This window comes from Macrobrachium nipponense, chromosome 24, assembly GCF_015104395.2.
Source record: "Macrobrachium nipponense isolate FS-2020 chromosome 24, ASM1510439v2, whole genome shotgun sequence".
Classification (NCBI taxonomy): Eukaryota; Metazoa; Arthropoda; class Malacostraca; order Decapoda; family Palaemonidae; genus Macrobrachium; species Macrobrachium nipponense.
In genome coordinates, this window is record NC_061091.1 from 49,399,965 (window position 1) to 49,424,685 (window position 24,721).

Below are 24,721 nucleotides of genomic sequence, written 5' to 3' on the forward strand. Positions count from 1 at the left end.
CACGAGATGTTACATTTCTCAATCACGTTACCCAATTTATGTAATCGAGTCAGAGACAAGCGTAGGGCCGGCAAGTTTCAAGAAATTCCTACAGAGGTTAGCTATGGCTTTGTCGGTAATCATATACAAGGCAAGGGACAGTGATAGTTACGCATCAGCTTTAGTATTTTTAGCGTGTCACAGTTTTAAAGGCAAAAGTGTTTGTGCATCAGGAATACGGCGACGATTGCTCTGCGCATTCACCTTTATTCCGAAAAATCATTGTTACCCTAAATTATGGGCCGTGGCAGCTGCTTTAAGTTACCACCTACTTCTTATCCCGTAGGGTCATTTAACGACGTCTTCTACGGATTGGCATCGCAACCGCGGCGACAGAAAACACGAAAAATTCCAAGAAATTAATTTTAGCTGAGGACCTCATTACATCACTCAAATCTTGAGCAATAAGAGTAATCCCTTTCATTCAAGTTTGTAAAATGAGTAATCTTTCTTCTGATCTTTTCTCTCCCGCCAAATGTAACCACTGTTCTCTTATTGGCTGCATCTGTGACGTCATGATTTTCATCTACGGATACAAATGGAGGAATGGATGAGTTAATTTATTTACTAAGTGATAAAAGTTATGCATGGAGCGTATGTTTAATAGCAAACATAAATGTCATTTTTTCCGAGTAAATATTGCCTTAGATATACTAAAAGACGTCCACATAGCTAAAAGATAAATTTTCCTTCCACAATATACTCTCTCAGGGTCACGTGACCCGGTGTTTCGCGCCATCTTTACCCGCATGTTTGTCTGTTCTGTCTGGCTCCGGATCTTACGGCAGAAGGAAGGTGAGTTAGTGTGTCGAGTGTCACCAAGACGTAATTACTGTTTAATTCTCTTCAAGCTCGACGCGAAGTGAGTGATCGTGTGAGGTTCATTAGTATATTGTACTGTTTATAAGGTGAACTAAGTTATAAGTTGTTTAAATAAGTGATAAATTGAATCCTTCAATCCACGTCCCGATCGCTGGCTTATGACGACGTAGGGGAAGATTTTCGGCCGCAAGCGCATCATGTTCATCTATTCTCGCTTTTTGTTCAATTAAAACTCGTTTATGAGTTAATGTAGCCGAGTTGTCATATGGCTGTCAAAGGAAGAAGGCAGTTTTAATGATTTATAGGAATTTGTTGGTAATAATGGAATTTCTTTGTCTCGCCTCACGTGGGCGCTTCTGTTCGCCATGCGCACCCCCAATAGGTCACCCCCTCTGTGCCTCCTGCCCTCCCTTCGAAGGCCTATTCCTTTTCTGAGTGCATGCCGCGATCGATTTAATAGTTGCAGATAGATCATCAAAGTATTTCTAAAGTTTAAGTTGAGTCGTGGCGTGAAATATTGAATTTTTCCTGTCGTGGGCTTGATGCGCGCGCGCCCTTTTCACTTTAATTTGTTGGAATCAAGGCGTTGGCCGAACGCAGCTCACTATTCGTTGTATGGTTATCCTTTTCATCAATCGATGCATCAGATATATTGAAGAACACTGCATTTGATGATACGTAGGATTTGCAATTGTAAATTTGACCTTCGTGAAGTTCAGCCGTCGGCTTTTGGGCTGGGCATTTCCCTCCCTCGCTACCTAGGTAATCCATTTCTAGGCTTTTCCGAGACCAAGTGGAACTTGGGTTGTGCAGTTTTAACAGCGAAAATCTCATCAAAGGTTTTGTAGTTAATCCTTAAATTGCACGTTCAGTAACCTAAATCCCGTAACTTGAAGATGCTAGGCCACGCATGTCCGGTGGTTGGGTGGGAAGCTTGCGTATTTGTGACCTTACCTTACTCTTATTTTACCATAGATTCCTTGTGGGGGGCCTGTTGATGATTGGCTACGTCTTTCATGAGGCATTGCCGTTAAAACGTCGGGAGTGCTGCATCATAGCCAACAATGGGCTGCCATGCTTGTAAGCCTCCATTTTAATTGTCTACAAGGAACATTGATGGGTAAATTGGGGGTAGATCTAGGGTACTTATCCGCGGCGGCTTAGACTAGGGCAGTTGCAGTTTTTCTATGCAGTTTTACTTACTGAACAAGAATTTTAAGTAATATATATTCGGACGACTGTAATTAACCCCTAGGGGACAGTACTAAACACGGCAAAATACATTGGATGCCCCAGTCCCTAGCGGATGTCGTATCCGCAGTTACGTTCCTTGCAGTCCGTGCAGACTACTTTGTAGAAATAGGCTACCAATTGGGTTTCTAGGCAATGCAGAAGTGGCTGACATGTTCTTTCCAGTTAGCCTATTAAGCCGACAAAGGTGATTTATTGAATACCCCAGATTCCTACGACATGACCGTGTAGTCAGCAGTTTGGTGCCATTACATCTGACAACCCAGTTGGGTATGGTGGTTGTTGAAATTAAGAGATTTGTATATTTCTGTAACCCTAAACAAAAAAAGCTGGAACTGGGTGACTTGGTAACCTAGGTTAGATCTAGTTTTCTTAATTTTATTATGGTGCTCCGGCAGCGGCCATTTATATTATGAACACATCAACCCCTCCAGGATGAACATAAGATTACCCTAGACAGGACTAAACTTCTCATTATCTTACATGTGCGTACTGCTTCAGTAGCTGTGCATAGCTGCTCTTCAGTCACTACCTAACCTGACCTTGGAGTAGTGTCCTAACATGGCCAGCCACCCCCCACCCCACCCTAGACTCACGTAGTTTGTGACCCCCTTCTTTGTTCCACCCGTGAAAGTTGAGGTAGCCAACAATTTAGTCTTCAGTTAAATAAAAAAATGGTAGACCTAGGGTACTTATCCGCGGCGGCCTAGGCTATGGCAGTTGCTGTTTTTCTATGCAGTTTTACCTACTGAACAAGAATTATAAGTAATATTTATTCGGCCGACTGTAATTAACCCCCCAGGGGCCAGTACTAAACACGGCGAAATACATTGGACGCCCAAATCCCTAGTGGATGTCGTATTCTGTAGAAATAGTACCTAAAAAAATTTTGGTTGCCATTGGAATTCAGGGGCTACATGGTTAGGAGATTTGAAGTTAAAATGTGGAATGATATTTGAAATGTTAAAGGTGGTAAAGGGGTTCCTCAGATAAATTATAATCCTGTCCTAGACATCTTTATTATAAGATGTCACAGTAGTCTGCTTGTAGAAATTAAAGTGTGCAATGTAGGGTGCATCTCAAAGCAAGATTATGCATGTGGGATCCTAATAGTACACAGGAATTTTTGGTGGAGCTGGATGAAGTCATTTCAAGATGAAATTATTCCAATTAGACCACATCACTTGAGGACCAGTAAAAACTGCCGTAAAGTTTCATAGTTGGTTTGATTTGGCTAAAACTTTAATGAGAATCGAAGGCAGCTTCATTGAGCGAATAGATTTTTAGTTACCAAATTGTGGCATGGTTTGTGTTCAAGAATGTTTCTAGTAGCTTGGGAATATCCCATTTAGGATGTTTGCAGCATTGTGGGAGTGCCTTAAGAAAATTTTAAGTTTTAATGTGCTTTATATAATTAGTCATGTAAGATCACAATAGTCTATAATAAGTCAAACATTCTAAGATTGTTAGGCTGTTGTTCTTAATGATTTTTTTTTTGTGCTTTTTGGAAATAATGGAGGTAATTTTGGTTCTTCTTGATTTTATTTGATATTTAGAGTAAGGTTTGGGGTAATTCTAAAGAATAGTTCTGCACAGACTGCAAGGAATGTAACTGCGGGTATGGGGCGTCCAATGTATTTCGTCGTGTTTAGTACTGGTCCCTAACCCGCCTCAGTACGTGGTTGGTGTGGTGTTTGCGTCCCACATCGGTTGTCACAGGTTCGATTCTCAGCCGTTCTATTTAGTGAGAGGTGTATTTCTGGAGATGGAAGTTCACTCTCGACATGGTTCTGAAGTCACGTAAAGCCGTTGGTCCAGTTGCTGAATAACCACAGGTTCCATGCAACCTAAAAGCACCATACAAACAAACACAAACAAGCAGTACTGGCCCCTGGGGGTTAACTACAGTCGTCCGAATAAATATTACTTAAAATTCTTGTTCAAGAGATAAAACTGCCTAGACAAACTGCAGCTCTCATAGTCTAGGCTTCTGTGGAATAGTGATATAGATCTACCAGCTTTGGTTGTTCATAATTTAAGTAAAATGAAATTTGTAATTTCACTGTATAATGTATCGACAGTTTAGGTGGTTCAGTAGGAATGGCTTTTCAGGCCATTTGATATTATCCATATTCCATTTTAGCAGTTATGGGTTGTGACTTTTTTTTCCGTGTCTATGGGTTAAATAAATCCAACTGGATATTGGTACGGTAGCCGTATCCTGATTGCGACAGATATTGATTCGGCTGTGAATTGTACTTGTGCGAACCCTTGTTTTACCGCCTCGGGCATCAGTGACAGCAAGAAAATGACTACTGAGCAACGTGAACCTTGTAATAATAGATCGGTTTTTGCCGAAAAACAGATGTTTTCAGGTTTCAACGAGTTGAAAAGGCAATAGACAGCTACGAAGAGTCAGACTTCTAGAAATTGTATATCCGTAGGTCACGAACGATTGAATTGGCCCTGAAAAGAGCTCCAAATAGGAGATTCAAAGAAGATGACGCCTAGCTAGTAAAGTAGTGCAGCAGTCAGTAGGTGCATCCAATATGGGAAACATGCTGTTTATATAGACCTGATTTGGATGAATATTTACGATTGATTAGGCAGTTTACCAGAGGATCGACTTTGGTAGTTTTCCTTACCACCAAGAATACAGCAGAGCACGATTTCTGTGTACTTCAAGTCTTGGTAGATCTAGGGTACTTATCTGCGGCGGCCTAGACTATGGCAGTTGCGGTTTTTCTATGCAGTTTTACCTACTGAACAAGAATTTTACGTAATATTTATTCGGACAATTGTAATTAACCCCTCAGGGGCCAGTAGTAAACACGGCGAAATACATTGAACACCCCAATCCCTAGTGGATGTCGTATCCTCGGTTATGTTCCTTGCAGTCCGTGCAGACTGCTTCTTTGAATCTCCAATTCGGAGCTCTTTTCAGGGCTGATTCAATCGCTCATGACCTACGGATATACAATTTCTGGAAGTTTGACTTTTCGTAGCCGTCTATTGTCTTTCAGGTTGTTGAAACCCGAAGAAATTTTTTTTCGGCAAAAACTGATCTATTATTACACGGTTCAGAGGAGATTCAAAGAAGATTTGAAGTACACAGATTAGTGTAATTTTTCATGGCAAAAACTGATCTATTATTACATGGTTCAGAGGAGATTCAAAGAAGATTAGAAGTACACAGGGTTATTTTTCATGGCAAAAACTGATCTAATACACGGTTCAGAGGAGATTCAAAGAAGATTTGAAGTACACAGATAGATTAGTTTAGTTTTATTTTTCTTGTACATAGTCAAAATCTTAAGTATGTTCAAATATTATTGTGATTTTTATATTTTCATTTACTGTCAAAATATTTTGGTGCCTTGGTGATGACAGTAGGTGCTTCACTTTGACATTTGAATTGAACATGTTCAGCAACACAATTAAGTTCGACTATTATTACTACTGTCACAGATCTTCTAGTGCTGTACCTATAGCTCTTAGCAACATTGTACAGCAACTGCTGCATGATTAGCAAACTGATAAGTGGATATGTCTAACTGCAGTACCGACAGCAAGTCAATAGCGCTGTACGGTACCACTGACAGAATCTGACGTACCCTCACCAAACCATGTTATTTGTATGGCAGGAAGTCTGAAATTGACGCATTCTCAATTCACAGTCATGCCAGTACCTATCGCAATCAGTATACGGCTGATTTAAACTCATCATTTAGGAGAGAAAACAGTCATTTGATAATTCATACGTGAGGATATGGGAATGCCGATAAAAAAAAATTCCCAGATTATCATCCTTTTTTCTAAAAATTTTGATTGGCATTAAAAAAATGGCAGCATGGTAATGTAAATGCTAGAGTCGACCTTCTGTTGCCAGACCAGTTAAATCTATTTAGGGATTTAAATCTTTAACTTTATGTTAATCCCATGTTCATGGTTTGCCTGAGAGCTCCCATTTACTGTAGTTTCCACTCTGGTTTTCCTTGCTCTCTTATCACAATGGCAGCTTGAATGATAGTTCTTTATGTAGATAATTTGTTTTAAAATTGAGCCAGTAGAGTCACTGCTGACCTAAATACTGTTGCAGACCCTGTCTCAAATAGGTTAGGAAATGCAGGTTAAAAAAAAATGTTATTGAATAAAAAGGTTATCTTGTGAAATAATTTAAAGTAAAGTGGTGTATTAATATAGATTTTGGAATTCATGGCTGTAATTTGGACAAATTAACCAGCGCAGGCTTTTTGAAGCCCATACTACTATCATTATAACAACAATGAGACTTCTGTCGACCCTGTAATTCGTTTGCCCCACCCCAGTGGTCTTGTTTCGATAGTGGTATTTGGAAAATACAAAAATTAAATACACAAATCATGGACTGCTATAGATAATTTAAAGTAAATAAAAATTTGCATCCTAGGGTAACAGTGGAAGAAGCATTTCCATTTGTGTATATGCAGTGTAGCAGCAGCATACAATTGATTTTTCATACTGTTTTGTGATCTACAGTATTAGTCTGTAAACTAGTTGGCTCGCTGGCAATTTTCAAGGTAACTTATGTAGAGGTTATTTTAATTCTCTGTCATGTCATAGAAAGTTTACCATAAATGCATAGTAAGAAAGTTGACCTAACCAAAATTTAATGTAGTTGATAGTACAAAAGTATAAGTAGTTGTTTTGGTATGGAATTCATTGTAGCCTTTTGTATTTTGACATCAAATATATGTTACTATTTTGAATAACTTTACGTTTAGTAATCTGTATGTGAGAAATTTTTCACAAAGTTTGATATAGGCTTTTCTCAATCTTGGCGTCACACGTTCGAGAGAGAAATGGAAGGCATTTGAGGTGTTAGATTGATAATTGCCTGTTTGTCAATGGCTTGCTTCAGTGTTTAACATTTTGGTACATAAAGCCTCCCATTCACGGTTTCATGGAATGGGCTATCTACCTTATGTATAACATTAGGTGTGTGCATTCTAGTGTGAAAATGTTAATTTCATGCAGCCCTTTTAGATTATCAATTTTATAACTAGATTATTACTCCCATATATTTGGTAAGTTCATTCATGTGTGAAGTCAGGACTTGGTTTCTATATTGCTAGTTATATTTTTTTGTTTTTATGTAGCTAGTTATATTTTTTTTAGTCTATTGGAAGTTTTTCATTGTTTAGTGCAGTACATAAAACTATTTGTATATTCATATCCTAAGGTATATGTTCCTCCTAGTGTGTTTATCAGGAAATTACTTTCTTTTGGTCTCAATTACTCTTCATAACTTACTTTCTTACCCTCCAGTAGTTGTTGTGGATGGTGGAATTACTTAAAGAAAAAAAATTTAGAATTAGCCAAGTAAAAGAAAAAACTAAATTTTTTATTCTTTTAGATTTCAGTATCAAAAGTTATCGACAATGGCAGATCCGGAGAAGGCAGCTGTCCCAACCAATGAGGAGGATATGTCAGAGGAAGAGATGGAGGATGATGATGAGGAAGGTGGAGGACGCAAGCAGTTGGTTGACAAACTTATGAAGGATCCTCAGGTACTGGCTGCCCTGCAGACCAAACTTCGTCGATTCCTTGGCACCCCGTCAGGTTACATTAGTGTGAGTGTGGGTTTTAGCTTTGGCAGAAAGTCGAGTGCAGGTTCAAGATTAGAACCAAGTTCTTGACACTGCAGTATTAATTGCATGCACTCATCCAAGATGCATAGAACACTATTATAAAGAAAGGGGAGCGTTGTATGCCGTACTGAGCATAATTGCCTTATAAGTTAGTAATTTTTACATCAAGGAAAACCTTGAACTTAATTTTAATTGGCTTACTGGGTTCTAATGGATGTTGAAGTTTTGCATACAGAAAGATTTTTGTGCATCTTGAATGAGTATCACAGTAATTTGATGTAATATTTACATTAAGTAACACTTCACTGTATTTATATATAATTTACAGTATAATATTTAGTAGAATCTTGAAACACATGTATTGTAGTTTTTAGTAAAGCTTGAATTATATGGGCAAGTACAGTGTAAGGAAATTTGGATAATTGTCATTTTTTGGGGGACTAGTTTAATTTTCAATGCACTTCTACTGATAGCCTTTCTTTTAGTGGGTAAAGGCAAGTAGTAGTATATAAAGTTGTGAAATGTGACTGCATAGTAATACAGCAGCAGCTGACCCTTGCAGTACAAATTATTCATGATTGGAAAGCATATGAAGTTTGAAATTCGGCCGCAATTTGTAGGGCTTTAGTTAGAACACTTGAACAAACAGTAACTTTTGCAAGATGGCGCTTTTGAACAAAAGTAACTTCGTCTGCACAAGAGTGTATTGGCTTGGTATGGTTTTTGTGCACTAAAATCATGCTTGACTGAACTTGCATGCACAGTGCTTGTATGCTTAAGTTGAGCTAGGTGTTTGCTATTGCATTATCCATAAAAGTTACATTATTTTACCTTGGGTTTATTTTTAATTTTTTCTTTTAGAATGTCTACCAGGGTTAAGAGGCCTACTACTGCCATAAGGCCCCATTATAAAGTAGGTGAGCATTGCTACCTTATAATTGAAAGGAGTTCCTGCGCAAGGAAATGAAAACTAATACTGAAAGTACCTGCATAAGGAAATAAAATTTGATCTAATGTTGCAGTAAATATAAAAAAAACAATGCTGTTGAAACATTTTCTTTGAGAGACCTAAAAGAGAGTTGTACTATACATGCGGTGAATCACTGAATTTTGTTTGTATGTCTTCAGCATGTGTTCATTTACTATTTTGGAGTATGTTTGCTTATTTTTAATTGTGCAACTGATAGGTAAAAGCTGATTTTTGCAGTAAAAGTACACATTTCTTCATTCAAGAAACATCCCCTGGTATTTAAAAGATTAACATACATGACGTCTTCCTTGAAGACTTGCCTTTTTGTTCTGATTTCTTTTGTCCTTTTAGGTCTCAGTGCATAAAGTTTTCATAGTTCTCTTATAATTCATCTCTTTGCTCCTATTACTAAAAAGCCAGGCGTGACATGACTCACAGCCAGTGGCGCTGTTTGATGCGCCATAGGAAAATTTTGCCTTATATGTACATATTTTTATTCGTGATATCCAGATGATATAAAACATAGTATTCATTCTATTTTACCATTTGTCAAACAGAATACTAAATTGACTTAAATGCATAAATTTTTGTATTGTGAATTTTTATGAACATTGATATTCATGTGTTTATTTGTATATAACATTGATTTACATATCATGGTTATTTTACTGTAAAAATAAGTCAAGAAATACAAAACTGAAAATTAGTCAAGGAATATTAAACAATGTGGTCAAGAAGTAAAATACTGTTAATAGGACAAGAAATGCAAAGCCAAAAATAAGTTTAGAAATACAAAACAATCGGTCAAGAAATAAAACACTCAAAATAAGTCAACGTATACAAAACGTAAACTCTTAGCGCAGTACGTGCATGGTGCCAAGTTCACAAGTCCAGAGAGGAACAGGCAAATTTCTAATCCTGATTGGTTAAAAATATTTGATATACCAGCTTTACTCACTCAAAAATCTCCTCTAGTGAAAACATCAGAGGAAACAGATTGTTTTTGGAGTAAGTAAAGCTAGTATCAAATATTTTTAACTAATCAGGATTAGATGAACAGAAGTGTCAGTAAACCCATATAAAACATTTTTGAGCAAAATTTTATCGTCCCTAGAAGTTCAAAGAGTTGCAGGGCCCTGAATGGGAGACTAAATATTTAGTGTTAATTAATTTACTGCTGTACTTTGAAGTGGTCTAATTGATACCCTCATTAAAAATACCTGAACAAGCCTTTGCAAGTAGAAATGACAATGGGATGAATGAATGGCTGGATATGGGATATTTCAGCAATATTATGGACTACATATAAGTCTGGCTGTTGTAGTAAATAGAACCCTTGGAGAAAAACTAGTTTGATGTACTAATGCTTTAGGTATCAATTTATGCTATTTACAGTTGTGTAGAATTTTTAGTAGTGTCAGTATTTCTTGTTCACAAGTGTCTGGGAATTGCATAGGGAAAAACCTTTTAGAAAAGGGAAGGAGTAGTTTTGGTACTAGTCACATAACTAGCCAAGTGCTGAATGGAATATTTTTTGTTGGGTGGGGGGGGGGGGGCAGTGAAGAACAGTCATAAGTCAACCATTGTGTAATTTTCAATGTAGCTTTAGTATATGAAGCCTGATATTAGAAGAGAGATGGTCAGAGGTTTGAAAGTATACCAGTTCTTAGATCTCTAAAACAGTCCTGTGACCACGTGTTTATTACATTGGTCAATTTAGAAGGTAAGGGTGACATTTTAGAAGTAGAGGGTGCCTTTAACCAAGTCATGGTATGGGCAATTTGGAAGTAGAGGGTACTTTTAACCTAGTTGTTATTGTACCCTACGCTATATCTAGAGTTGAGACAATGTCAGATGTATCTGGAATCTTGGGTAAATGCTTCATCAGGGATCATTTCTTAGCCTTTTGCCGTTTTAAAAGTATTGAAAGAATTGTTAAGACTGCAAAAATTTATCCTTGGAGAGTACGGATAGTGCAGGAAGGTGTCCTTGGGATCAATGTTATGCAGATGCCCTAATGCAAACTACATGATCTTAGGAGAAAGTATGGGAAGGGTTTCAAGAAAGAGTAGAATGGGTGTAAAATATAATAAAAACCAAGCTTGTGATGACTAGGAAGGGAAGGAAGCCTAAGAAAGGAACATTCTAGATAAAGAATATGGTTGGAATGGGAAGGAGGTTCTTAGTATTACAAAATATACACACCAGGGAAATTTTGGAGTTCAAAATGCAATAAAAGAGCAAATGGAGAAAGGAGATAGACTGAGAGGCTTCAATAAAGGGTAGAGTTGAGAGAGTAATAAGATAACAGCTGCAATGTGGAAGAAATGGAGAGTAATAGTTAACACTAATAGTAAATTAAAATCTCTCGGGTGGACAGAGAGGATTGGAGGCAACATTTGTCTTAATTCTCAAAAGGGAAGTTGATTGGATAATTATTTTTCTTACACTGGCTATGGTACTGCATTTTCCTGTGTTCGTTGTTTAGAGGATGAATTAGCCTTATATCTTTCAGTAGCATGAAGTGTAGCATTCTTTCTGGTTCATGCAGCCTGTTGCTATTTAGTAGAATGATTCCCGATAACAGATGTTACCAAGGTATCGGTAGTTTAACGTCCTGTGAGGACTATCCTTTAACCAGGGGATTTCAAATTTCTCTCCCCGTGTACCCTTTTGGTATTTTTCATGTCTTTATGTACCTCACTCACTCAGTATTAACCCTCTTACGCCGATTGGACGTATTAAACGTCGAGTCAAAATGTCTCCCGTATGCCGATTGGACGTATCATACGTCGGCTCAAAAAAGTTTTTTAAAAAATTCGCGGAAAAATACTTATAGGCCTACCAGCCGAAAACTTTTGTATCACGCGCCTTGGGGGATGCTGGGAGTTCACGGATCAAGGCGTTGTTTTGTTTACAATCGTTACGCAGGCGCGCAAGCGCGAATTTCTTTCTTATCGCACTAAAAAGTATCAGTGACACATCTCGGAAATTATTTCGTCACTTTGACATAATTATTGCACCATTTTAAATTATCCTTTACATGAAGTATTATATATGAAAATGTGCGCAATTTCATGCACAATACAACTAAAAAATACTCATGATTGTAGCTTTTATCAGTTTTGAAATATTTTCATATAAATAACGATAAGTGCAAAAATTTCAACCTTCGGTCAACTTTGACTCTACAGAAATGGTCGAGAAACGCAATTGTAAGCTAAAACTCTTACATTATAGTAATATTCAATCATTTGCCTTCATTTTGCAACAAATTGGACGTCTCTAGCACAATATTTCGATTTATGGTGAATTTATGAAAAAACTTTTTCCTTACGTTCGTGCGATAACTCTTCCGATAAATTTTTTCGTGCGATTGTCCTAATGTTTGCACCCTTTTAAATTTGCCGTTACATAAAGTTTTATATATGGAAATGTGCGCAATTTCCTGCACAATACAACAAAAAACAACCCATGGTTGTAGCTTTTATCAGTTTTGAAATATTTTCATATGAATAACTTTAAGTGCAAAAATTTCAACTTTCGGTCAACTTTGACTACCGAAATGGTCGAAAAACGCAATTGTAAGCTAAAACTCTTATATTCTAGTAATATTCAATCATTTACCTTCATTTTGTCAACGACTTGGAAGTCTCTAGCACAATATTTCGATTTATGGTGAATTTATGAAAAAAAAAAACATTACGTTCGCGCGGTAACTTCCGAAAAAATCAGAATTTTTTTGAGCGATTGTCGAAATGTTTGCACCATTTAAAATTAGCTGTTACATAAAGTTTTATATATGAAAATGTGCGTAATTTCATGTAGAATACAACTAAAAATGATTGAAGGTTGTAGCTTTTCTCTTTTTTCGAAATATTTGCATATAAATCACGATAAATAGAAAAAAAACCACGTTCGGTCAAATTTGACTCTACCGAAATAGTTAAAAAACGCAATTGTAAGCTAAAACTCTTACGGCCTAGTAATATTCTGTCATTTTTCTTCCTTTTGAAACAAATTTGAAGTCTCTAAAACAATATTTTGATTTATGGTGAATTTTTGAAAAATATATTTACCTTCACTCCGCGCGCCGATTCGCGGCCGCAAGTCTCCGAAATACGTACATGGCATTATCCTAATATTTGCTCCTTTTCAAATTAGCCTTTTTATAGAGTTTCATATATCAAAATGTGCGCAAATTCATGAAGAATACAATAAAAAATAATTGAAGGTTGTAGCTTTTTCCATCTTCGAAATATGTCCATATAACAAAATATATATATTAAAATTTCGACATTCGGTCAAATTTAACTCGTCCGAAATGGTCTAAATCTGCAATTCTAATCTAAAACTCTTACAGTATCGTAATATTCAATCATTTGTCTTAATTTTGAAACAAATTGGAAGTCTCTAGAACATTATTTAGAATTACGGTGAATTTTTGAAAATAACATTTTTTTACGTCCGCTCGTTACGAATTCGTACATCATTTTGTGATAATATTTTTCCGGTGTTGCTTTTATTGTTTTACAATGTATTATATATCAAAATGATTGAAATTTAGTGTACAATACAACGCAAAAAAAAGTAACTGGTTAGCTTTGACCGTTTTCTGCACAGCGTGATTTGAATACAATTATGTATGAATTTTTTTTTTTTTTCGCTACCATATATCGCATTATTTACATATGATAATGATATTATTTTTCATTTTTTCATTTCTGATGGTTGCATTCTAAACTTCAGGCAATGACAAAAAAAGGAGCCAAAAATGAACTCTTAATCTTCAAAAGTACGCGCGCTGTAATTTTTTGAAAAAATTATTTTTTCCACTTCCGCGCTCACTCCAAACCAGGCCCGGCATACGGGAGACGTTTTGATTTTTAGGGCTCCGGCGTAAGAGGGTTAATGGAACACAAAACAAACTAGAAAAACATTTCAAGTATAAAGTGGAGAACAAAAACTCTGAACATTCCATTGTGTACTATATTTGCTTAGAAAAACATTTCAAGTATAAAGTGGAGAACAAAAACTGAAAAACATTCCATTGTGTACTATATTTGCTTGTAAGTATTTTTACTGAAGGGAGGTAAGTCTGACATAACCAGTAGTGTTGTAAACAAATAATTTCTTGAAAAATTGAAAATTTTTTAATGATTATTTACCTGTGCCTGTGCAGTAACTTTTCTAGGTTTTGGTACTGAGGTACAAAAGGGAGTATATTAATCAGCAGCAAAGGGTGTTGGAGATGGGTGAAACTTTTTCATTAACTAGCGTAGTTGGCCGAGAAGCAGTTTTTTGCTAAAGCACTTTGAAAGATGGCTTCTACGTTCATTCAAGACTCGTGTCATGGGCAGTCCTTACCCCTTGACAAACCCTTGGCGTAACCCAGGTTGAAAACCCTACTTAGAAATTTGTCTTTTCTATTTGGCACGGGAAAGTCAAGTTAGGTTTTGAGCAAAATTCACATTATTTAAAATCTTGCATCTATGGCAGTAACAAGCTATCATTTCATTCACCCTGCATTTAAAATCTTTCATCTTTGGCAGTAACAATGACTTATCATTTCATTCACCCTGCATCCTCTCCAAAAGCTGATCGATGGCAGTATTTTGCATTTTTAAGTTATTCAATGTATGATGGCTAATCTTTATTTTAAATCAAAATACTTTACATTATTTTAACTTGAGAGCAAAACTATGTTCAGAATTATCAGTGTAAGGTATACAGTACCTCATTATTTACAGTAATTAATACTGAGAATTCAGTATTGAACAGTGCAGATTTACAGAACTATTTCAAGAAAAGTCTTTTTGTAACAAGTTGATTCGATAAACTTTGCCAAGCTTCTGGAAAGAAGAAAATTGTAATAAGAATAAGTGCAATACTTTGTCATTCTATTCTTTATATACTAATTAATGTATACAGCATGATACAATAGTTACCTATTGTTATTGCTTCACATTAACAGATTTTTGTTACTGGCAATTTTTCAAGACCAAGACATTTCTCTGTTCTCAGGTAGAAAACTAAAACTAGATTGGCTGGCCAATTTGCCATAGAGAACGCTCCTTTAAATGGAAATATTGCATTGTGTGAAAGGTGTTAAGTTTAAAATTTGCCATGATCGTGGCAATTTGACCAATGCTTTCATTTTTATTTGTAATTTTTGTTACACCTAACATCATAGCCTAGCTTGGACATGATTGTTGTAATTTGGTCAATGCTTTAATTTTCCTACCAAACATTGTAACTTGGACCCAATTTAGCTAATGCTTTCATTTTCCTAATGCAAAATCAGTGTAACCTAGCCCTAGACAATCTGGCAATTTGATTTTTACTTTAGCTTAACTAACATCAGTGCCTTAGCTTTAACCTTAGAATTTTTACTTAGCATTTACAATCCAATCCCTTCCTTGCTCTTAGAATTGAGGTCCTTGACATTCACAATCTGAAGTCCCTTACTGTTGACATCATGGGCTGGGCATGCAGCCTTCATGTTTGGGAATATTAATTTTCTTATCCAAAGTAATGATTTTCCTCTTTGTTACCAGCAACTCAAAAATCAGCTGGGTATTTCACAGCCACATCTGATGCTTCTCAAAAACATGGAAGTCCAAATAACCAATTTATACTGATGAACAGCAACAGAAGTGTTCCTATCTTGTTAGGTCAAGGTTATCAAACATGGTGTCACTTGCCAGGGAAATAATAAATTCCAAATATTGATAGAAGATTGCATTCTTGCAACTACCATTGTAAAATTGGAAAATCATAGCCAGTCATCATAACTTGGGGTGCAATTGTTTTTGTCATTGCTAAATCAGAATCTTAATTATGAAGACCATTTTAATTAGTCCAAGATGCAACCATTTTTTGTCAATGCAATTTTGGTCGTCTTCCAGGAACTTGCAATGGATGTTGGTCTGTCCTTTGACAGTGATTGGGGAAATTTTAATGGGTATGTTCATCATGCAAAGGATTTTATTTATGCCAAAATAGTGCCTCATAGATTTGTTATTGTAGAATGCACTTGTGCGAGCAAATATCCACGGGCATGAATCCTGTTATGTTTATTGGGTTGATGCATGGGTGGGCAAACTTTCAGTGGAAGGGCCATGTTAAAAAAATTCATGAATTTATAGGGTTGCTTGGTGTATTAAGTAAAATAATTATTTTCTAAAATAGACAAATTAAAAGGATTTTAAAGGAATAAAGCATTTTTGATTATTTTTAAGTAGATTCACATGAGATGCATTTGTTTGAAAATCAAAACAGTTTTGTTTGAAGAAAAAAAGCAATTATTTTTATTATAAAGTAGAGGAACATTAATAGAAAAACAAAGTAACTGTTTGAACTAGAAGCAAAAAAAAAAAAAAAAAAAAAAAAAAAGTTATATAGGAAAAACTACATAAAACACATGAAAAAAATACTTCAAATTAAAGTAAAAAATTGATTAATATTTCAGGTAGAAGCTTCACATGAAAGGCACAAGAAAACAAAGTAACTGAAATTAAACAAATAAAGAAGAAAAAACATTGTTATTTTACAGTAGGAACTTCGCAACCCAAGAATCTCCTGACTTCCAAATGTACTAACGTTTGGCGGGCCGCAAGAATGCCTTTGGCCAGGAGCTGTAGTTTGCACTTTTTTTTTTAACACATTTGAATTAGTATATAAGCAGAAGCCTCTGAATTTTCATGCACTGTACTTGTCTGAAGTAGTAACATAACTTTCAAATAAGTGTTCCATGGAAATTAATACTATACGTATATAACATCTGGCTTTATATTTTCAGTCTTTACCTGTGGTTGTGAAAAAACGTATTAAGGCGCTGAAGAAAATTCAGCTCCAGTACACTGAATTAGAGGCTGATTTTTACAAGGAAGTTCACGCTTTAGAGGTAAGTTTTTAATGGTTATGTAACTGCTTTGGTATTGTGAAACTTTTTAACCAGTACCACTGTAACAGATGTGTTACTGAAGTTCAATGGATCTTGGGGACATCAGAGAAGCCTTTACTAGAGATGAAATTAGTTATTCTCAAATGTAAAATTAATACTAAATTTACTGCAGTATTGCAATAGCGACAACTTTTAATGTTTATAACCTGCATTAAAATAATGGTGCAACTTTTTTTTTTTTTTTTTTTTTTTTTTTTTTTTGGTGACCTTTTTCATTTTCACTTAGATTGCTGACAGTTTAATGTATTATTACTGCTTTCTGCTCATTGAACATCACTTCAGTCAGGACTGGGTTATTGAATATTCCCTTAGCTTGGACTGAGTTTATGAATATCCTCTTAGCAATATTGACTTTGCCTAGATATTGTTAATATTTTTTCTCCTAATGGAAGAACTGATGGTTTTATTTATTATTATTTTTTTTTCATTTCCAGGTAAAGTATGATAAGATGCACCAAGAGTTGTATGAAAAGCGTAAGAAGATTGTAAATTCTGAGTATGAGCCAAATGAGGAAGAGTGTGATTTCCCCTCTGACGATGAAGAGGAAAAGGACCTCAGTAAAGACATGGAAGAAAAGGCAAAGATTGAGGATAAGGAAGAATCAAAGTATGTATATGTAGTGCTGCTTTTTTTAACAATTTAATCTTTGTTATTGATGTCATATTGTAATTTAGTCTGTAATTGATGTCATACATTGATAAAATATTCTCCAAAAGACTAATTTTATAACATTTGACCCCACAGGGTTCATGACTTCGATGAAAACACAAAGGGCATTCCAGAGTTTTGGCTGACTATCTTCAAGAATGTAGACTTGTTGGCCGAGATGGTACAAGACTACGATGAACCAATACTTAAACATCTAACTGATATTCAGCTTAAATTCCATGACGATCCAATGGGTTTCACTCTAGAATTCATGTTTACTGAAAATGAATATTTTACAAATAAAACTCTGACTAAATATTATGAAATGAAGTGTGCGCCGGATAAAGACGATCCTTTCAGTTTTGAGGGTCCAGAAATCTTCAAGTGTAAGGTGAGTCTTAATATAATAGTGACTTGATTTCATCTTGTTTCTGTTGTAGATAGTCTTATTCAGATGTGTGTGATCCTTACACTGAAGTATCAGCAGTTCCATTCATGTTTGATATTTTCCAGGGTTGTACTATAGACTGGAAGAAGGGAAAGAACGTTACAGTTAAAACCATCAAGAAGAAGCAGAAGCACAAGTCTAGAGGAGCTGTTAGAACTATAACCAAGACTGTTCAGAATGATTCCTTCTTCAATTTCTTCAACCCACCCCCAGGTTTGTTGTTACCATCTTTTGATGTTTTTATACTTATTTTACTGTTTATGCCATTATTATTCAGAAGATGAAATGTGGAACAAGCCTGCAGGGGCCATTGACTTGAAATTTAAGCTTCCTAAGACTTTCGTCTTCCTTAGGAAGAAATAAGAGTGTAGGTAATAGGCAATACAGAAAGGAGAGATCCCACTTAGAAAAAGAAAGAGACAAAAATGTATTTTAAGTGCAAGGAGAATATCATTAGGGTAATAAAGCAAACAAGGTACCATCTGTTCATGGTCCAACTCTTACCTCAAGATAAATCTGGCAGAAGCAGACATCCACAGTGGAGAACAGTAGTATTCTAGTAAAGGAATTACAAATGATATTGTAAGATATTTCAGCCTGTTGCTAGTTTGGACAATATGGCCAAAACAACCAGGACCGGTGTGACCTAAAACAGGTTGGATTTAATTTAGTACTTATTTTTTTTAAATGTGAGGCATTGCAAACATTACCACACGTACGGGCAGCGTTTGCTGAAACTTTCAACAGTAGATGTTATAAAATGCTCAGTAGGATCATCAGTCTGTCTCACAAACTTTTCAAGAAGAGTTATGTGAACGGTAAGAGGATAAATGTTTGATCGTACCCTCAGGCAAGGGAACTTGACCTCAAGACTGTGGAAAGCCACGATACAATGCCTGTGATACAGTCCAGGGTTGCTGAACAAGTTTTGTGTTTAGAGTACTACCCTTCACATGTTTTGTGTTTAGAGTATAGTACTACCCTTCACATAGAAGGGTTGCCTACCAAGGGTAGAGTACCCTCTACCCACTGGGTTGATTTCAGTCTTGTGCTGAATGGCATCAGTTGCCCCAGTGAGTGGCATGTGTGCCTAAAATCTGTAAATCAATTCTAGTAGAGTTCCCTGCTGATGGCAGTCTGTCCTTAGGAAAAAGACAAATGTCATGGTAGTTTTCTCAACTCCTGTGACTTCACCAACAGCAGTAGATCCACACGATGGTGACTTCACCAACAGCAGTAGATCCACACGATGGTATACCTTTAACATTGAAAAGAACCCTGATATTGAGAACTGGTGAACTATATCATATAACCATCAATTTGATGAAATACTGGCCTTTAGTAAACACCAAGGCTTGTAAGTCAAGCATGATTTACCCTTTCAGTAACCTCAAATTTTTTATCAATGTTAAAAAGGTCATTGCATAAGTTTCAATAACAAAATTGTCTAATATATTTACCTTAATGCCAATTATCACTGCCAAACAAGAAAAAAACAGCACAGCAATTACAGCACAACTTAGCGATTTGTTATTCATACATTGCCAACTAATTAAACTGTTTGCTTGCTTTGACTGTTGATAACCAGATCCTTCAGACTGCCCCTAATTGGTCTAAAGGTATGACTGGTATTGTTTTCTGGATTTACAGTGGAATATTAGAACACCATTAATGTTTTTGAATTGCTTTATCTGTAGTCCCCGAAGATCCAAGCGAAGAGATGGACGAAGATACACAGGCCCTCTTGACAGCAGACTTTGAAATTGGCCATTACATCCGTGAGCGTATTGTTCCCAGAGCAGTACTTTTCTACACTGGTGAAGCCTTGGATGATGAAGATTTTGAAGAAGAGGAAGGCGAAGAAGGTAAGATTGGGTCAAGTTTGAGAACATTTATTAGTCAATTTTGACCATTTCAGTCTAGGTTTGTCAAAGATTTGAATTGGAGTATTGTGCCTGTAACGTTTAGAGGCAGAATTTGTGCAAGTATAACCACAGTTAACTGGAACATTGTTTTTGAAATTCGCTTGTTCATTTTGTTGATGTCGACCCAATTTGGAATTGAGAGGTGGCCACCATTTATAGTAGACTAAATAGTCATGGACTTGCTTTAAATTTTGTACATTTTTTTATGATGCTTTTGTATAAAATAATTAAGGAAAATCCAAGTAGGGAGAATGAGCTAATTTTGAAAACTTTCTATGGGTGTTTGTACTATAACCCTAATTCTAGTTTTGAAGGACTGATGAAGTTGGAGCAATTCGGCTTAAACTTGGTATGCACGAGTTAATCAGTATGTTGATTAAAACAAGCTTTCTCAAAAAAAAAGTAGTACTTTTATAAATGGGTACAGGCTCTATTCATAGTTTTTCAAGTTAGTGTTTAATGATGTTGGGGAGGGGAGTACATCGGGTACAGAGCAGATATGTCATGCCATGGTTGTAAATCCATCACCTGTGGATCATCTCTACAGTGTAAAGAAAATAAATTTGCCTATTACAGATTTGAGAAATCTTTAGTGAGACTACTAAGAAGTCTGTAAATAGTGCTTTAAATGATACTAACACCCTAAAATACTAGTGGCTTTTGATAGTTTATTCACTTAAAATTGTAAGCACATTTATATTGTGTGGGGGGGGAGTTTGGATGGTGTCCTAAAGGGGGGAGAACTCCTGTTAGGAAATACCACTGTATTTTGGTGTTTAGTAGTTGATGGCGAAGGTCCCTGGTCATGATTCATTGAATTGTTTACAATGTATTATGGCTGGAGATTTTATAAATTTATGTAGTGTCTAAAGACTGTTATTACTGAGGATTTCCACACTGCTTCATAGTTGTGGGTGTTGCTAATTCAAGGTTAAAATTGTCATTAATTTGATTGTGTAGAAAAAAAAGTTTCCCCCTCTAGTGAAGTGTTTTTTACACAAAAAAGACTGGTTAAATTTAAGGGAGCTTCAGTCTTCAAGTTTCACTTTATAGTCCAGTAATATTTATCATAGATAACTTAAATTTCTGACATCAATCCTCTGTTGATCTGGTTTACAGAATTATTTCATTGTAGCATGTTAGTACTGGTTGTTAAGTTGATTAATACAGTGTATTTAGTTGTATTATCTTTGTCAAAAATATCAGTTTATTTTCAGTGCTTTTTTCTGCCTTTGTAACATATTATGGAGTTTCAAATAACTAAACACTGTTCACGTCTTAATTTGAGTAACTATTTTTTCCCAAATGAATTATCATAGATGATTTGATTAAATATCTGTAAATTTAGTACTATAATATAATAGGTATATATATATTACCAGTAGTCATGGGACTTTTGACATTTCAGGCTATTAGATAGTAGTTTGCTTTAACCCTTCATTCATAATTTAGTGATTTGCATGATCATTCTAAAGTAGCTGAAAGGTAGCCAAAGAATGGCTTTTAAAACCATTAACACTTCTAAGCAATGGGGTGCCTATTATGTAAGTAGTACTGTAAGGGAAATAAACCTCTGAACATCATTTGAAGGTTTGTTGTTCCTTGGTAGTTCGTAAGGCAAAAAAAGCAACGGTGTTTTACGTTTAAACTTGAAAGGATTATTGTATATTCACAGGGTCAATAATCAGTTCAGTGTAGCTCCATAGCATCACCCAGAACTAAAGGTATACTAACAGAGATTAACTGTAATCAAAGTTGAACGAATTTTATAGAATCTAACCAGTGTTTTAGTGTCGGTTATTTGCATGTCTGCAGATAAAAGAGTATGAGCTTGAATTTGGAATTGAGATTAGAAATAGAGCTTTGCTATAACGTGTAGTGTGGAAAGTGCATGGGTAACTAAATTTTGAATATCCTGGCCCTGTTGAATTACAGTTACATAGTAGTAGGAAACAAAATTGTACAAGATCCCTATTGATAACCAAAAAGTTTTGCTAATAAGATTTTTTAATTTAAAACCCGCCCCACCCCTCCAAATAAGAAATGAACCCTTTCCCTCTAGCAATGAAAATAAACTTATCTTGGGCTTCATAGCTGCTTAACCGCACATGCATTTTATAATTTTTGGAGTATTTTACTGCTGAAGCAAGTAGGAATATAGTGGCAAAAAAAAAAAAAAATAAAACCCAATGTGATAGCACTGCTTTAGCTTGGAAGGATTCTTATGAAGTTTTGAACAACAAACCTTTATATGATATATTCATGTAATATTGGTTTTTAAGTAAAGTCAGGCATCTTTGTTAGGGCTGAAGTAATTGTTGTTATGCATTTTGCAGGTGATGAAGGGGAAGATGAAGAGGAGGAAGATGACCCTGATTATGATCCAACGAAGGACAAGTCCAACAAGGACCAACAACCGGCTGAGTGTAAACAGCAGTGACCTTCTAGTGAGGTTTAGGTCCCCGTAATCCCCAATAATTCACAATTTTAAGTTGGCAGCAGTTTTTGAGACATTGCTGGTCAAAGCATTTTACACACTTGGACAAGTATTTATTTTTTTACACTTGAGCTTAGATCTGAAAACTAATTCTCTGTTGTATTCCTTATTGTGTTTATTCACTTTACGTGCTTGCCGAAATGTCTTATTGGTATTAGTTGGTAAATTTTGTAGGTTAAGTTAATGGTTTTCAGTGTCCAGGTAAATGCATTTGACCCTTCATTTCTTGTTTTACCCAGTCTAGCTAGCAACAAACATCATGATGTGGGCAACTATTTTCTGGCCTTGACGTTGATTTACAGTAATTCCAAAGACTATCGTAAGAGTAAAAGTAGCAGATAGTTACCTGAAATCTTTTTAACAGTCCACCACTCTGTGTGTTCTTAACTGGTTTTTGTTGTGCTTGGGTTGACCTGCCAAATCTTTCCATGAAGGGACAGCTGTAAAATGTGTTCAAGACTTCAAGGTGTCCTAGGTGAAGCCAAAGAAGACAGTAAGAAGTTGCGAGTTTAGTCAAAAGTAAAATTCGCCAATTGTCTTGAACTGTTGTTCTTTCAGGCTCAGGCCACAGCCAATGGAACTTTGAAGTTTCATGACCACTTTGAAAAGGGTACTCAACTTCTCATTGTGATAAAAGTGCACTATCTTTACAACACTTGCAATTATTTAAGTTAGGATGTAATGAAATGTTTTTTGTACCAGTGTCACTGCATTACTCGGAGCTTAGCATAACTCATACTGATCTTTTGAATTTTGCCTGTGTGACAAGTCATGGAGCAATGCAACTCATCAGTATGATGTTATATCTGATATTAATGCTGTTTGAGAGGGAGGGGCTAATGTGGAAGCTGTTGCATTTTATTGTAGAGGTTTATTAAGGATCTCTATTTCTAAGAGCCATTTATGGATGTCTTATACAGAAAAATTTTTAACTTGTTTTAAACGGCAAGCTTTGGTAATTGTAATAGCTTTTGTTACCACAGCTGCTCATATATATATATATATTTACTCTTTTTTCAAGCCTGTTTTGTTTATCCTTTTTTCAAAATCATTGGAATGTAAAATGATAAAGGAGGGGGCTGATGTGGATGCCACATCACTACAGGGTTGGTTTGAGTCTAAAGGGACTTTGAGAGGGAGGAAAAAAAATTAATGAACAGTTAAGAGTATTGTTTAGAAAACTATAATAGAGGTGTTAAAACCCCCACCCCACAAGAGAAGAAATGAATTAAAATAGTACAGTATGAAGTCTGAAAGGCTCGAGTTGCAAGGTGCTTGATGTGTAAAGAAGTTTCTGTCCCTGCTGAAAAACAAAAGCAGGGTCTTGTCTCGTGTTCAAACACTGAAGATGACATCTGTCTTTGGTTTCATCCTCATTCTGATTTACATTATCAAAATTGGCATATTTGATATGAATTTACATGAACAAGTTAATTTGGTCTTTTTTGAAGTTTTAAAATTATCATCATCTATTACTTGCTTATTGTTGACGATTTTTGATGTAGATAAAACATTGAAACTGTAAGCACCTAAAATTAAGTAAAATACCACATAGTCAATTTATGGTTATGAGTAAACTTTATTACTAAGTGCAACAAAGAAGTCTACAAACATTACTGAAAAAATCTTGTATCTGAATGCAGCTGAAAGTGGCTTTCTAAACAGTTACTTTGTAGAAGCTTGATTTGCAACTAACCCATGAACGGATTTATAAAGGGGGGCCTTTCATTTTAGAACTAAGTGGGAGTTGCTTAGGTTTGCTGAATAAATGTCCAAAGACTTTCAGATGTTACAAATTTAGAATGGTTTGTTGGGTGTATTTTTCAGTATTCATGAAAACCAGCCTGAGAAGAACCTTAATTGAGCTCAGGTCTGGATAATTATGGTGGGTATATTGTGCTGCTGGTGGATTTTACTGCAAGACTTGCCAGCTGTGGTTAAAAAGGTGTGGATCTTTTCATGTCCACAAGTCCCTTTGGAGATCAGGTAATGCCCATTTACATTAAAGATTTTCTGGACCTCGACCTCGGCCGAAAATGGCCATTGTTTTGTACAGACATTTCATATGTTGTGACATACTTGTAGCCTGGATGCAATAAAGCTTGCAAAGAAAATCTTAACCATGCAAGCAAACATTTTAGATGCCTCAGTGGCATGATCGGTATGGTCTTGGCCTGCCACCTTGTTGGCGGCGAGTTCAATCTTCGGGCATTCCATTGAGGAGTGAGAGGTGTATTTCTGGTGATAGAAGTTTCACTCTCGACCTGGTTCGGAAGTTGCATAAAGCTGATGGTCCCGATGCTGAATAACCACTGGTTCCATGCAACATATAAATCACACAAAAAGTAAGCAAGCAAACACACAAGCAATTAGATTTTACTCAAATGTCATCCTTTTTCTAAGGTATCTGAGTTACAGAATGACGACTTTGTTCACATGAAAGGTGTGGTGTATGAATGTTTTAACCAGCAGATACTGTTATTGTAGAATTGCGAGATACTGACCGCCTCACTGACGTTATGTT

The 24,721-nt window shown here is 35.9% G+C and overlaps 1 protein-coding gene across 5 annotated transcripts; it reads left to right on the forward strand.

Moving 5' to 3' along the window:
* The first annotated feature begins 727 nt into the window (after positions 1-727).
* LOC135205612 (nucleosome assembly protein 1-like 1) lies at positions 728-23,217 on the forward strand. Of its 5 annotated transcripts, XM_064236403.1 has the most exons (9): positions 774-901; positions 7,508-7,724; positions 16,514-16,618; positions 17,113-17,285; positions 17,424-17,718; positions 17,841-17,988; positions 19,473-19,640; positions 21,376-21,424; positions 22,037-23,217. In XM_064236403.1, the coding sequence occupies exons 1-8, from the start codon at positions 789-791 to the stop codon at positions 21,396-21,398; spliced, it is 1,242 nt and encodes a 413-aa protein (XP_064092473.1). In that variant the 5' UTR covers positions 774-788; the 3' UTR covers positions 21,399-21,424; positions 22,037-23,217. The 5 variants fall into 5 exon arrangements, with proteins under 5 accessions (XP_064092474.1, XP_064092473.1, XP_064092470.1 ...); XM_064236404.1 differs by lacking the exon at positions 21,376-21,424 and having other exon boundaries at positions 728-834; XM_064236400.1 differs by lacking the exon at positions 21,376-21,424.
* Positions 23,218-24,721: the final 1,504 nt, after the last annotated feature.

Coding starts and splice junctions, on each gene's coding strand:
- LOC135205612 (XM_064236400.1), top strand. CDS start 789: ATGTTTGTCTGTTCTGTCTGGCTCCGGATCTTACGGCAGAAGGAAGGT. Junction 16,619..17,112: donor AGGAAGTTCACGCTTTAGAG/GTAAGTTTTTAA, acceptor TTTCATTTCCAG/GTAAAGTATGATAAGATGCA. Junction 17,286..17,423: donor GAGGATAAGGAAGAATCAAA/GTATGTATATGT, acceptor TTGACCCCACAG/GGTTCATGACTTCGATGAAA.